The sequence below is a fragment of the Empidonax traillii genome, unplaced genomic scaffold, assembly GCF_003031625.1.
Source record: "Empidonax traillii isolate 1590-97213 ecotype Southwest subspecies unplaced genomic scaffold, ASM303162v1 scaffold157:size2224338, whole genome shotgun sequence".
NCBI classification, from domain to species: domain Eukaryota; kingdom Metazoa; phylum Chordata; class Aves; order Passeriformes; family Tyrannidae; genus Empidonax; species Empidonax traillii.
In genome coordinates this window covers 679,808-693,420 of record NW_020955350.1, presented here as the reverse complement: position 1 = coordinate 693,420, position 13,613 = coordinate 679,808, and the positions used below count along the sequence as shown (strand labels likewise).

Below are 13,613 nucleotides of genomic sequence, written 5' to 3'. Positions count from 1 at the left end.
CACATCAAAGGAAAACAAATTTGCCTTTCCACCTGTCCTGTATCAACTTTACTGAGAGCTCGTAACAAACTCCCTTCTGAAAGCCAGACAACAAGCAGGTTGCAAAGCTGTATGTTAACAAAAATTAAGTGAAGAACTAAGTACCCAACGTACTCAGGAACTGCTGAAAAAATTTGTGAGGGAAGGCCATGTTTACTATTCACAATTTATGATATTTAAACTGCTCACCGGAATACGTGCCTTGTATTTAGGCACTGCTTAGAGGCCTAAGCAGACAATTTGCACAGTATCTGTAGCCTTAATAATTTTTTTCAGAAACTACATGTTCAAAAATGTCTAAAACACAGCTTGTTGTCATAACACGAAGTCCCTAAATGTACACTGGAATTAATAAGATCTCATTCTCAAGTTCTTTCACCCTTGATGATTTAAAAAGTGAAATGGATACATACAACAATTCTAGTATCTGGCTATTTAGACGTACAATTGTTCTTGAATGTGACAAATCTTCCATCCAACTTTGCATGGTTTTATGATTTTAACTGTCTTTAGTTCATCTCCTATAACCAGACTGTCATGCTGTACTAGAAAGCACAGCATCTAATACTGGTACTAGAACCTGGCACTGGCCAACTGTTAGAACAGAACAGAATAGAATAAAGTATTTCAGTTGGAAGTGACCGACAGTGATCAAGTCCAACTTTCATTAGTGCTTTTCCACCCCCAGAGCCTTTAGGACCACCAAAGAGATGGTAACATGCATCCCTTTTCTAAATGTAGTACTTACAATTTCTCCATCTTTTCCTCCAAAGTCTAAATAAAGCATCCTTATCCCATCATCTGAGGACATTTTCAGTTTTTCGTAGGGATACTGTGCAATTTTCTTGGAGAAGGCACCGTCTTGTGGTTCAGTTGTAAGAGAGAATCCATGTTCGTAATGGATGGTCAGGCGGCACTCCTGGCTTTTGTATGTGCAAGCTGCAGAAGAAATCAAAATTTTAGTCTGTAATGTTCCTAAAATCAGCAAATTCCATTTGGCTGCAGATACCTGCATTTGGCATTTGATCTCAATGCTATCTTGTGGAAAACTAACCTTTCCTGACACTGGGCTAACCATGGTCTGTCAACCTCTAACTATCAACCTGCAGACTTGGAAAAACAACAGAAATCCTGTTGTGCAAGGTCCAAGCAAAGTTATGGTGTAAACACCACAGACTAAAATAGTGTTCAGCAGTAGCAGGACTGATGTCATCCTTTAGTTACTCTCTTCATTCTTCATGTTGCATATCTACCTGCTGACAAAAAAACAATGCACTGAAATTCAAGAAGGCTTAGACTGGTGTTTCCTCCCTCCAAACTGTGACAAAGTCACAGCTACTCTTCTTCTTGTGCCTGACAGACACAGCCAAAATCAATAAATGTGGTGCACAATCCATGAGAAAATCAGAAGCTGTAAAGGGTTTCCCTAAAGTATTTTGGCAAAGATGAAGGCACTCCTGAGTCCTCATTAGTGTCGTGGTAATTGAAAAAGGGCCCAGATGATTGTATTTAATAGCTACTGCAGCAGAAAGTCTGCATCTTCCTCTCAGCTCAGAAACAGAGGCCATGATCCAAATTAAACAAGGAAGAGTTCTGGTGTTCACATCCCGAGTTCTCCATTCCATCACTTTCCTGTGAACAATTCTGCCAAGGAAGGTCATTGGCACTGAGATAAAAGCACTGTGATAAAGAAAGGGCTGATGGTCTCCTGTTTTTGGAAAGAACGGCATCCATGTCACTGCGCTGAGGAGATGGATGTGTCCCCCTGAGCTCTCCAGTTGGTTTCCATGTCAGGGGCCCTCCCAAAGCAGCCTGAGCTCCCTGTGAGGCACAGGATTGGGACCTACGGGCAGGGATCCCTGTGCTCAGCAGCACGTGGCTGTACCTGATGCTTCAAGAAATCAGAACTGCTCCCTGTTGTGGGTGGATTTGTGCTTTGGCTCCTGCTCTCACATTTTTAGGCAACGAGTGGAGATGATGTTCAACATTAACAGCCCTGCCAGCTGTAGAGTGAGCAGGGAAAGGACTGCAGATCCTGGGGGCACTCAGGAAAAAGACACAGCCTCAAAACCACAGAGCCACCCCAGGCCAGCAGATACCTGGACAGACAGGGCATGACGCCAGAGCATCTGCAGCTGATTACTTTTATTCTAGTCAATTTTGCATCCCTAGTGTTCAGGGAGGGAAATGACTACCCATCAAAATGTAGCTATTGGGCTGATTTGTTGGTTTTGTTTTTTGGTTGGTTGGATTTTTGTTTTTTGGTTATTTTCTTTTTTTTTTTACTCAAGTGTGCAGAGCTGGGTGAATAAATGACCAATTCATGCTTGTGAATGTGCCAGTCCTCCTCTGCCTTCTCCCTCTGCAGGAGAAACTCCTGCCTGGCTTGTAGGAGTCTCCTGAATCTCAGAAAAATGTTCTTTTTTGTGGTTTGTAGACAAACCTCTGGCCATCACTCCTCCCTGACATGAAGGCCTACGTGGCTGACTACAGACTTTTGTCTAAAACCGCATGCTGAAAACAAAACCAGAAGTCAGCACCACAGTGACTGGCCACAGGTACCACACCAGCTGGGACTGGCTCAGAAACCAAGGGGGCAGTATTTTAAACACACAGAACCCTAAACGTGCCCATTTTTAAACGACTCACATCAAGCAGGAGGAGCCCCAACTGCCAGGAGTGTCCCGGGCAGGGTGTGGGGACGGCGCTGCGGGTGTTACTCACATGTGGTGATTTCCGTGATGAGCTCTGCGGAATTGTGGCATCCCTGCACCACACTCCTCGTCCACAGGGACAGGTCCCGACTGGTCTCTGTCCTGAACAGATGGGTTTCAATCCCTTGCCTTGTGCCAGTACGGGTTGCAAAAGACAAATCCATCCCTGATTGTGGTGAGCCTTTTCCTGGGCCAGAATGAACCAACCTGCAATTGGATTTCATATACATCAGGGAATTCTAACAATGATACAGAGCCAAAAATCCCAAAATCCTCACCTGAGCACAGCTCTGCTCTGCACATTCCTAAATGCCCATGGTTGGGAGCATGGGGACTCACATCTCCTCTGTATTCACTCAGAGGAGTGAAGGTGCAAGGCAGTGAGCACAGAAGCACCTGGACACGCAGGTGATGGCATGGATGTCCCAAAATTTCCTAATGAATTGTACAAAACACCCCTTTGGGTGAAAAACAGAGAAAAATCACAGACTGGTCTGTGATGATTGAGTTTGGTCCACTGATACATGTGCTCACTCAGAGGAGGCAGCTGAATCCATCTTTCACTGTGAAGCAACATTTGCCCTAAACCCTCAATATCCGCAGACAAATTCAATGTAAATACTGCTGAATAAAATATGTGTATGTATATGCATATGTAAAATATGCAGATACCAAGTATTGTCTTGTACTTACTTTTCCCATAAGAAACCTGTAAAATGCAAAATGTTACAGCTACTTAAAATTGGAAATTCTCTTACATTTGTCTGCAATTAACATTTTTTTGCCCGGCTTATCTGCTGTGACCAGGAAAGGTTTGTTCATCTGGGCAAACACAAACCACACAGAATAGTTTTGAGCAAGAAAATCAATACTTCATAATTATTAATTTTTCTGTAAGACTGCCCTTTTGTGCTAGGGGTTTTTTTTTTTATTTCCTGCAGAAGTGTAGACAGTCAATATAGAATTCACTCAGAGACACAACACTGATTCTTCTGAAAAGAATAAACCAGAGGAGCTCATCACTGAGATTCAGAGACTAACCCTCTGAGGCAATCACAAAATTAAATTCTCCTAAAAAGCTTTTTTCTGTCTTGTGTCTCCTGTTTTCCTTTCTATAGGCAAACAATACACTTCCTATGACACTATAAAGTAACACGGTAGTAGAACACTTGTGCTGAAGGATTAAACATTAGATTATACTAATCATCTACTGAATGATAATTTACCCTCAAATTACTGTTTTCCACCTACAAGCATAGTTGCCTGTTATCTGACACTGTAGGAGTATGCCTACATATCAAACAGGGATGTTTTCATAGGGGAAAAAAAAGCAGAAAGGAAAGAACAAGCAAAGCACAACTTCAGCTTTTCCGTTGCTGAAACACTAATCACAGGGTACCTGAAATTCTCCCCAGTTCCCTGAAGGTCTGTGCTGGCATATGAGATGCACACGGTGCCAAACAGATGTGCCACTTTTTCATACCCTGCTGGAGGCTTTGCAAGATTTGTTCATGTTCAGGTATATGGAAACTTTCTTTGGATTTTGAGCATCCCCCCTGATTTTATGGTCCCAGGAGCTCCTGGGAAGCGAAATGCAGAGTATCCTGGTAAGAGCTGCCCTGCCCTCTGTCTGGGCAGGCTAGCAGGGCTGTTTGCCCTCTGGAAGGGCTGAGTTAATGCCCCACTCAGCTTTGATACTCAGGGCCTCCTAAGTGCACTCTGGGCAGATTTTGTAATTGCCGAGTGAGTCGCAAGCAAACAACCCAAAAACTTGAATTCCCATTCATCTGGCATGAGAGGGTGCAAGCTCTGAGCAGAAGCTGCATCTTGATAATTAGGCAGGAGCCTAGGAACTGAAATCTCTAGTGGCATCTGCTTGTTGCCTGTCCCCAGTCAGTCACCCAGCCACAGGCATGGCCACCACTTTCATGCTGCCTTTCTGCTACTGGGCTGTGGGAAAGAAGCCTGGAAAATCACATCACATTTGTCAGTAGAAATAAAACTATTCCATCTTTTCCCTGGGTCATTCCTTCTCTTGTATGCAGTACTTTAGCTGCGCTAAAAATTGTTTCCTCATATTATGACACTGAATGCAAGACAAACATTATATCGATGTTTTATTTCCTCAAAAAAACACCCCCATACCTTCATGCTTTATCCATACCACTGGCATTGTAGGTTTTACAGCACGTGGACAGAATGAAGATGTACTTTAGAAATTAAAGTACATGGACACAACCAACATGAATATTTATTCTTGCCTGCCTTCTCTTACTATCCCCTCTCAATTGAGTCTCAGTATTTAAAAACCCTACAGACAGTGTTTTGGAAAGTCATTCACTTAAACATGAACTAGACAAACATGCAGGGTAAAATTTGATAGCATTTATGTACCAGGCGTCAGTACTGATGTATTTGGGCACAGATCAAAGGATTCCCAAGCTTTAATAAAGTTTCATTTGTGCGAGATGTTGCATTTACAGAGAAGATATTTTATCCTAAAGGCCACAAAAATACCTTTAAAGGCAAAAAATATCCTCAGAAACCTCACAGAAGGCTTCCCCTCGCCCCTGCCTCCCATCGCTGATCGCTCCTCCCGGCACAGCGAGAGCCGCGAGAGGGCAGGAGAAGGCTGGTCACGACCGAGTCTCTGCACAGAGCCAGGAACTGGAGCGGCTGTGAATGCCACTCTTGGCACGCTCCAGGGAGCCTGGGAGACACTTCTAATCTTCTCTCATTTCTCCTTCTAATACTCTCTCATTTCTCCCTTGTCTCTCTACGTTCTGGGGGCCTTTTTCAGCATTATTTGTTGCAAATGTGTGATAGCACAATGGGTAGGGTCCAACATGAAGTGCTGGTGCAGGGTGAGATGCACTGGGACCTGCTTCTCATCCCGATGCTATGGAAGGAGCTTCAACAGGGTAGTGCAACAGCCAATTCTAGAGGCCTCTTCAGAAAGGACAGTGAAATCAGCACTGAAATTCAAAGGAAACCTTCAGCTGCATGACCATGCTACAAGTGCATTGACACTCAAGCAGCTCTTATGTGACAGTGGCAGAAAGATTACTATCACTGATCTTTCTTATGTCACCCTGACTTAGCATTTGAAACCTGCTCTGAAATGGCTGTGCTCTTTGGAAACCTATGCACGTGCTCTCAATTCATCTGCATGGAGGGAGCCACAACCACCCTCACTGCCTCAGGAAGACAAGGAGAGAACTTGCAGGGCACCTCATACACCTTCTCAGGGTTCTCAGGAAACCCAATGCTCTCTGCCTGTCCCTTTGCCTGCTTGCCCAGATAACAAATCAGTGCCCAGACTCCTTCTCCAACTTTTCATGTCATTAGCTATCAAACTGCTTTAATAATTTCTGGTTACAGACCTCAGCTGCACACAAAAGCGACTTACCTGATCTTTAATCAGAGCCCAACATGGACTGCACTTTTTCCCCTTTCATTTCATATCTGGCTATGATAGATAACGGAATTTGATTGCGAACCTTTAAGATGTAATTACTTAAGCCCCATTCCCATGCTAGAGGGAGGCACTGTTATTCAGGCGTAAGGAAACACTGAAACAGAGATTATGACAAAAAGGTCCTTGGAGTCAGGGCTGTGTGCCAGCTTCTGTGCCTCCTGGTGCAGAGATTTAAAGGAACAACTTAAATCTGATCTCAGTTTTATTTGAGCTATTACTTATATGCCACACAAAGCTGGAAAAGACTGACTGGAAAATATTTTTAGGTCTTAATAGCATCCAGAGGTTGAAGGCAAACTTATCAACAAACAAAAAGGGCATGGTGAAATTCTGCTGTTAAAGGACTGTAAGAAGATTGTAATCCTTCTACCACTTTCCAATTTTCTCTGCTCATTATGTCTTGGGTAGATTAAGCATGACTCTGTACAGTATCTGGCACTGAAGTTTTCCAGTTTCAGCAGCTTTTCAAATATGCATTAGCTAAGCAAAAATGTTTTTCCAAGGACTCATAAAAATCTGAAAGATGGGAGCAGCCAAGATTACAACATGGACTCTGCAAACTTTCCAGGTGAAAAGTTCTAAATTGCACTGATCAATGCACAGAGGGGATTAAAAACCTTGTCACGAGGAGGGTAATCACTGACCGAGAATGAACACAGCAGTCAATACCAACAGCAAACCCTCTCTATTTTTTTGGTATAACTGTACTCAGTGTGACAGGCCATAAAAAGCAGGACCCTGCAGGGTTTTAATCAGGATCATCCAAAACAGTAGGTGTAATAATTTAGGGAGTCTCTCCATTTATGTAATCTGCTCACCTTGAGGATTCATGTATTTGTATGTATTTATCACACTGTGACTCCATTCTGAGTGCCAGCTTCTGTACAGCTGCTGTCTTTTTACCTGAGCATTAAATTCACAGTGATATTAGTAAGAAATCACAGAAATGAGGCTGGAATGGTTCTCAGGAGGTCACCCAGCAAATCCCCCTTCACAGAGCAGGGCTACCTGTACTGACACATGCCTGTGCCACCCATCCTTCAAAGTCCCCAGTGATGAGGACTGTATACCTTTCTTAAGGAATCTAATCCAGTACATCACTTGCACACCAAGGTTTTCCCCAGGACCTGCTCTGAACCTCCCCTGCCACAAATGCAGTCAGCTATGTCCTGTTGTATCCAGGAGGGATGTAGAGAAGATGCTCCCCTGTCCTACTTGGGTCTCATCCTCATGCCTGAAAACTACTGACATGTTTTCCATGGACTTCTCTAGATTAAACAACTAAGATTTCTTAAGAATCCCCCTTGAAAGTGTTTTTATATATTTGCAATGATTTCCTCTAGACCTTCCACAGTTAACTGCCACCTTTTTGGAAGTGCAGTGCCTCACATGAAGGTGCTGTGTCACCAGAGGCTTTACTCATGGTCTCTAGTTAGGTACAATTATTATATCTGCCAAATATGCAACACTTCTGCTATAACCCAAGATGATTGTCTTTATTATCCCCCCTCAAAAACATACTACCTTAGATTTAAGCAGTTTTGCCACACTGTCCAGGTGCTTCCTGGCAGAGCAACTACTTTGTCACTCATATTCCACCCCACAGTGGTGCAGCTGACTATTCCCCAGCACTGAACTTTACACTTGTCCTTTCTGAACTGCATCTTGGTTTTCTTACAGACAATTTCCCCAGCCTGCAAAGACCCTTCATCAGCCTGACACGTGCTGTACAACTTCTCGTTCCTCTCCATCCTGAAAACCAGTGTTTCTCTACTCAGGCAGGTATCCCATTGTACAGGGAGATGACTATCCCCACCCAAGGCAATCTGATCTGTTATCAAATGTGACCTCTTGAGGAAAAATAATCAACTAACAGGCCCTCCAAGATGAGGACTAAGATTACTGGATGCAGTAAACTGGAGTCACCAATGATGAGGGCTGGCAATACTCACCAAAGAGTTGGGCAGGAAGGGATAGGATGTACTACAGAGCCTCCAGACACTTTAAGGAGGACTTGAGTTCATAGACAAATGAAACCCCGAAACAGCAGGGAGGAAATGCATCATCTTCTGCTGGGGTACTCTTGCTTCTCAAATTGTAAGGCTTAGTGATACACCTAGACACAGCCTCTAGCTCCAACACTACTCAGTTTTCACTGGGATTTGTCAACTGGAGATGTCAACATTCATCACCACACCGTGTAGTAGGCTGCAAGCTGCAAAGCTTGTGTCTCTTGCCTCACGTTACAGTAACAAAGAGTGAGTCAGAAGCTGGATTCCCAGGAAGTCTGGAAACTCCATCATGGGTAGGTAGACTGGGATAAACAATCATCAGTGTAATTCACTGAGTTCCATTTTATTTTTTTAATATAATGACTGAACAGCAAAGCCTCAGTTCATCTGAGGAGACAACTAAGAGACAGAGAACAAAAATTAACTAATGAGAGTGAAGTGAGAGACCCTCTGCTTTTGGCCATGTGCAACCAGCCCTTCTGAATAAGAACTCATTGAAAATGGTATAATAGAGGCCTGTAGCAAGGCCAAAACAATGGAACAAGAGCTCTTTCTCAAGCCCTTTGACTATATTGGCAGAGAAACGTGATTAAGATTCACATCAAGAAGCACAGACAGTTTCCACTGCATAAAGATGACCACGGGAAAGCTCTCTCTGAATTAGTGTTGATGGATACCTTTGAAATAATGCAAATAGTTACTTCCAACCTCAATTCAAGAATGTGTCTTCCAAGCTTACCATTTGAAGCTAAAAAAGCCAGGAATTAATCTGTTAGAACAGGAAGAGAAGCTGTGCTGAAATGTCTCCATTACATGAGCAACCCTCCAAAACTCCATACTGCTGGTGCAGAACTGCCACACCAGCACATTCAACTTAGGGCCAATTTCACTTGTTACAGTCTGGAGGAACAGCTTGAAATCAAAGTGCTTCTGCCAAGCCCTAAGGTCTGCACACTGAGACAGAAATCTCAGGAGATCAAGCTCTCAGCTTTTCCAGCACTCCCACCCCCGTATCCAGGCCAAGTGGTCACGTCCATAATCCTGGTGTACTTCTGACCATCAGCCTCGGCCAGAACTTGAAATGGAGGAGAAGAGAGGAGTTAAGCTCAGCACATGGGCCCGTTGAAGAACCTCTTTCTCAAACCACAACATTTTAAGTGTGAAATACAGCTGTGCACCAGCTCTACCTGTTCCTGGCTGGCTCAGCTGTTCCCACTGCTCTTGAAGTGGTCATAATAAAAAGGCACAGGTACCTGGTGGCTAGCAGGGGGTAGGTGTGCAGAGGGCTGAACCAAGCTTCCTTCATCCGGGGCATGCTCTCATAGATTAAGAGGTCTTTCTCTGTCAAAACCACTAACACTGGCTTCCAGCGCTTCTCGTTGTCTCCTGGCACCTGAAAAAGAGAAAAGTCTCTGTGAAACAACAAGAAACAAAGCATGCAAAACCTGACCAAAGGAACATGTTGAGTCCTGGGTGAGAAAATGAACAAAAGAGAGTTTGATTTCTTTGGCTTTTTGACATCTTCCACATGGATTTATAACCAGATGCAGCAGAGACGGAGTAAAGTCCAATGTCATCTGCTGCTCCCATTAGCACTGCCATTTCCAGCCTTCCCTTACTATGGGTCACTCCGTAAATGCAGTAGTGGAAGAACACTGAGATGGAGCTGGCTGTTACTTAGCTGTGGTATGCATGAAAGGATGTTAAATGTGTATTTATAATGTGCACCATTCATGTGTAGCTGGCACATTAATCTGAATGCTGGACATTGCTGCTGCTGTTTGTATTTTCATGAGTGGAAAAAAGCTGCAAAAGCATCACTATTAAAGAGTGACAGGTAGTAAAAACCAGTGGTTTTGGGAGAGGATCTTTTTTCCTCAGCAGTTCATGTTTGCATTGCTTCTCCTTCTTTCATACCATTCTTCCAGTTTTACAAGTACCTAGCTGTAAAGAGATCCAACCTAAACATGGGGGATGATCTCAAGCATTGACTCAGTGATGGATCTGCTCTGCATTTCAAACCTGTCTGTCAAAGATGTCTAAAGACTGAGACATCAGAGCCCTTTACTCGCTGCAGAATCCAGATGTGGAATTATATTTTGCAGGTTAGATGTGTGATAGTCCACATGGCTGCACAATTACTGCTATGGGAACCAAGTATGGATCTTGGTTTCTACTTATACTGCCCTGGCAGCATAGAAGAATCTTAAAATAGATGAGAATATGAAAAGACCTTAGTTTCAAGTAAGAATGAAGCTCTTTCACAGACACATTAATCATTTTCCATTTGGTAAACATAAAGAAAAAGAAGCCCCAGTCCACAGTAACACAGCCATGCTTTCAAACTCAAACATCTTGGCTGGGTACTAAAGGGAATTAAACAAATACTGAGATTCACCAGAGAATCTGGGTGTCTACAATGACTCCTCCATTTACACCCTCCCTGAGATACAGAAGCAGTTGTCTGTGCAGGTTCATGGTTGATGCCAGCCTCCTTGCCATGGGCATGCGTCACTGAGCACGTTGTCGGGTGGAGAAACATACAAAAGGGATCAAAGTTTGGGCAGACTGGGAGTGGCACAGCCAGGAATGGTAACTCAGATCCTTAAGTACGTTGTGCTTTATGTGACGGATTCAGATTGAGAACCACATTTGAAACACGTGTATTTTATACAAAGACAGGGTCCCATAAATTTCTAAACTTTTATGGGCTTTCAAGATCAATATAAGGTAACTTCATACCAGAAAACCAATGCCCAAAGCAGATCTTAAAGTAAGACACTTTCAAGATGTATTTTTCCCCCTGAATGACGCTTTCCCAATAATCATATTCCTGTTTACAGCATTACTTGCCCATTGTCTGGTTAGGAATCAACTTAAAGTCATCAACATAATCGAAATTCAAATCTCTTCAATTTCTTCAGAAACCTCAATACTTATTTACAATTTTCCTGTGGTGACAGTTTCTTAAAACACAACCTTTCATTTTCAAATAGGACTGAATAGAGAAGCCAAATAATTTACACATCTATTAAGACACTCCAGAAAGAATGCAAAATCCAGAGTTCTCAGAACCCATGTACTATGGAAATATTCACATGAACAAAAAGCATCCTCAGTTTCCTAACGCCACAGCTATTAACTACAGTTAACACCCTAGTTCCTACCATGGGAATACAGAAATGGATGTTACATAGTCCAAAGACTATGGGAAACTGCTCACAGTTTTTCTGCAGAACCACCCTGCCTATGCAGTAGTTTCAATCACAAGCTTTGCTATCAAGTGGCTGGTCAGTCAACTGTGACTGCAGAAACTTTGGCAAACACTGTTCCCTGTAAAGCAACCACAAGAAAGAGCCCAAAACTCCTTTTGTCAGCTGGTCCCACAACTATTTGCTGGACAGCTGTAAACATTAGGAGACAGAATTTTCAGTGTGTATCCTGAGGTTACCACCTGCACAGTGAATCCCACAGCTTTGCTCCAGTTTTTCCCCACAGCAGGGTGATTGTGGAGAAAATGTGGCTTGGCCATAAGGTATTGAAGATTTTTTTTCTCAAGAATAAGTGACCTTACATTACTTCTCCTTCTAATATGTATCCCCTGTTTGTAGGGTGTGTACTGGGAAGGGGAGAGGAGGAGAATTCTGCTTGCCTGTGCCCTGCTATGAAGCCCTCCCCAGCGAGAAGGGCCATGCAATACACACACACTTTTAAACACATTTTTTAAACCTTGCTGGGACCGTAGCTGCCTCACGGATGAGGAATGCTGGTGTAAGCAATACTGCTGCTATTTCAGACCTGAAGAAGGATTTGTGTGCCTGAAAGCCTGTCTGTTTTTTTTCCAGCTCTAACAGCTGATCTAATAAAAGATACTGCCTTTCCTTAAAAAACCCTGAATTGCATTATTGTTCCCTTATTTCGTTGGGGTTTGAATCAGGCTGTGACAGCTGATGCTGTGCTGTTCAACAGGCAGTTGGCACTTCTGAGAGGTGTCAAAGAGAACACGCTGTCCCGTAAATGGTAATAGCAGATTTTACAAAGGAAGAAGAGAGGCTGCAAATATACCATTAGCCTACAGGGCACATTCAGCACAAATCAGCATGGGAAATTAATCCAGATCAAGCAGAGTGTCATACCAAGTATTAGTATAATAGCAAATTACAAAACAAAAGCAAAGACACATACTGCTTATGGGCAGCTAAGTGAAGGATTTGCTCAAGTGTTAAAGGTTTTACATACCCTAATGTGAAATACTTCTATAAGAATAAATTTAAGTATCATCTGAGATGCATATTAGAGATATTGTTTTAGATAATGATTAGGGGCAGCTTCTTTGCCAGAATTTTGCAGAATTCTGGAACTTACACTACAGTTTCTTCGCTCCAGTTCCCACTTGCACATGTACAATTCAAAGTGCATTGATCTGTGTTGCAGACAAATAAAATCACCATCCACTCTAAAAATCTTTTCAGATTCAACTCTTTTTCAAAGTCAAAATTGTTAGGTCAAATCTAGATGAACTACAGAAAAGAAAAATCAGTTCTCCGCAAAAAAATTAGGCAGCAAATATTTTGCTGGTGTTCTGGGCACTCTTCAAGTACCTCTAAGCAACAAGTACCAGTGTTCCCTCTCCATGTGTCACTGAGGTCACTACTTATATTCCCAGAAGAAATTCCACTTCAAGTCAATGAAGCTGTAAATGTTTATACCAGAAGCAAACTTGTTTTCTTTCTTTCCTAGACACACTGTGCCTCTAGATCAAAGTCTTCAAGCACCAACCTGCAAAGGGAGAACATATTCTATGAAAAAACCCAAGTGAAACGAAGAATCCTTTTTGCTACTCCAAACCTCTTTGCTCCTCATTTACTCACCCCATTAAGTGGAAACGCCACTTCTTCCCATTTGCACTTCTGATTTACCTTTCCGAATTCAGAAAATATTCCATGTACGGCAGAGATGAAATCTAATTTTTTGGTGTGTATGATGGCTGGGCCTGGAATGACTCCAGAGGAGACCTCTGTCCACAACTTGCTCAGCCACACGCTTCCTCTGCAAAGTCAGCCTAAATGTTGTGTGTTTCCATATGGACACTGCAGTCTCTGCTGGGGTGTCAAGTGCTGCTGTAACATACACGGCAGGAACAGATGTAGATGTGGAGGCGGACAAAAAGTGTGCAAGAACAGCTGCTGTATTTCAAACAGCTACATGGAGACTTGGCCCTCGGCCTCTGGCTGACACAGGAGCAAACGTGCTCCGATGCAGAAAGCGGGCGGTTCACGCTGGGTTAGGACACACCAGGCCCCACCGAGCAGAGCAGCTCCGGCTGCCTCTGGAAGCCTTGGAGAGGTGGGGCAGCTTTGCTCCAGGCTT

The 13,613-nt window shown here is 43.2% G+C and overlaps 1 protein-coding gene across 1 annotated transcript in view; it reads right to left on the bottom strand.

Annotated features, from left to right (window-relative positions):
* Positions 1-13,613, bottom strand: part of SNTB1 (syntrophin beta 1) — a 112,409-nt gene that overhangs the window by 3,958 nt on the left and 94,838 nt on the right. Inside the window, exons 4-6 of the mRNA XM_027884920.1 lie at positions 9,497-9,636; positions 2,764-2,960; positions 788-978 (exon numbers count right to left, since the gene is read on the bottom strand). Coding sequence (XP_027740721.1) covers positions 788-978; positions 2,764-2,960; positions 9,497-9,636 — 528 coding nt within the window. The remainder of the gene's footprint in view (positions 1-787; positions 979-2,763; positions 2,961-9,496; positions 9,637-13,613) is intronic.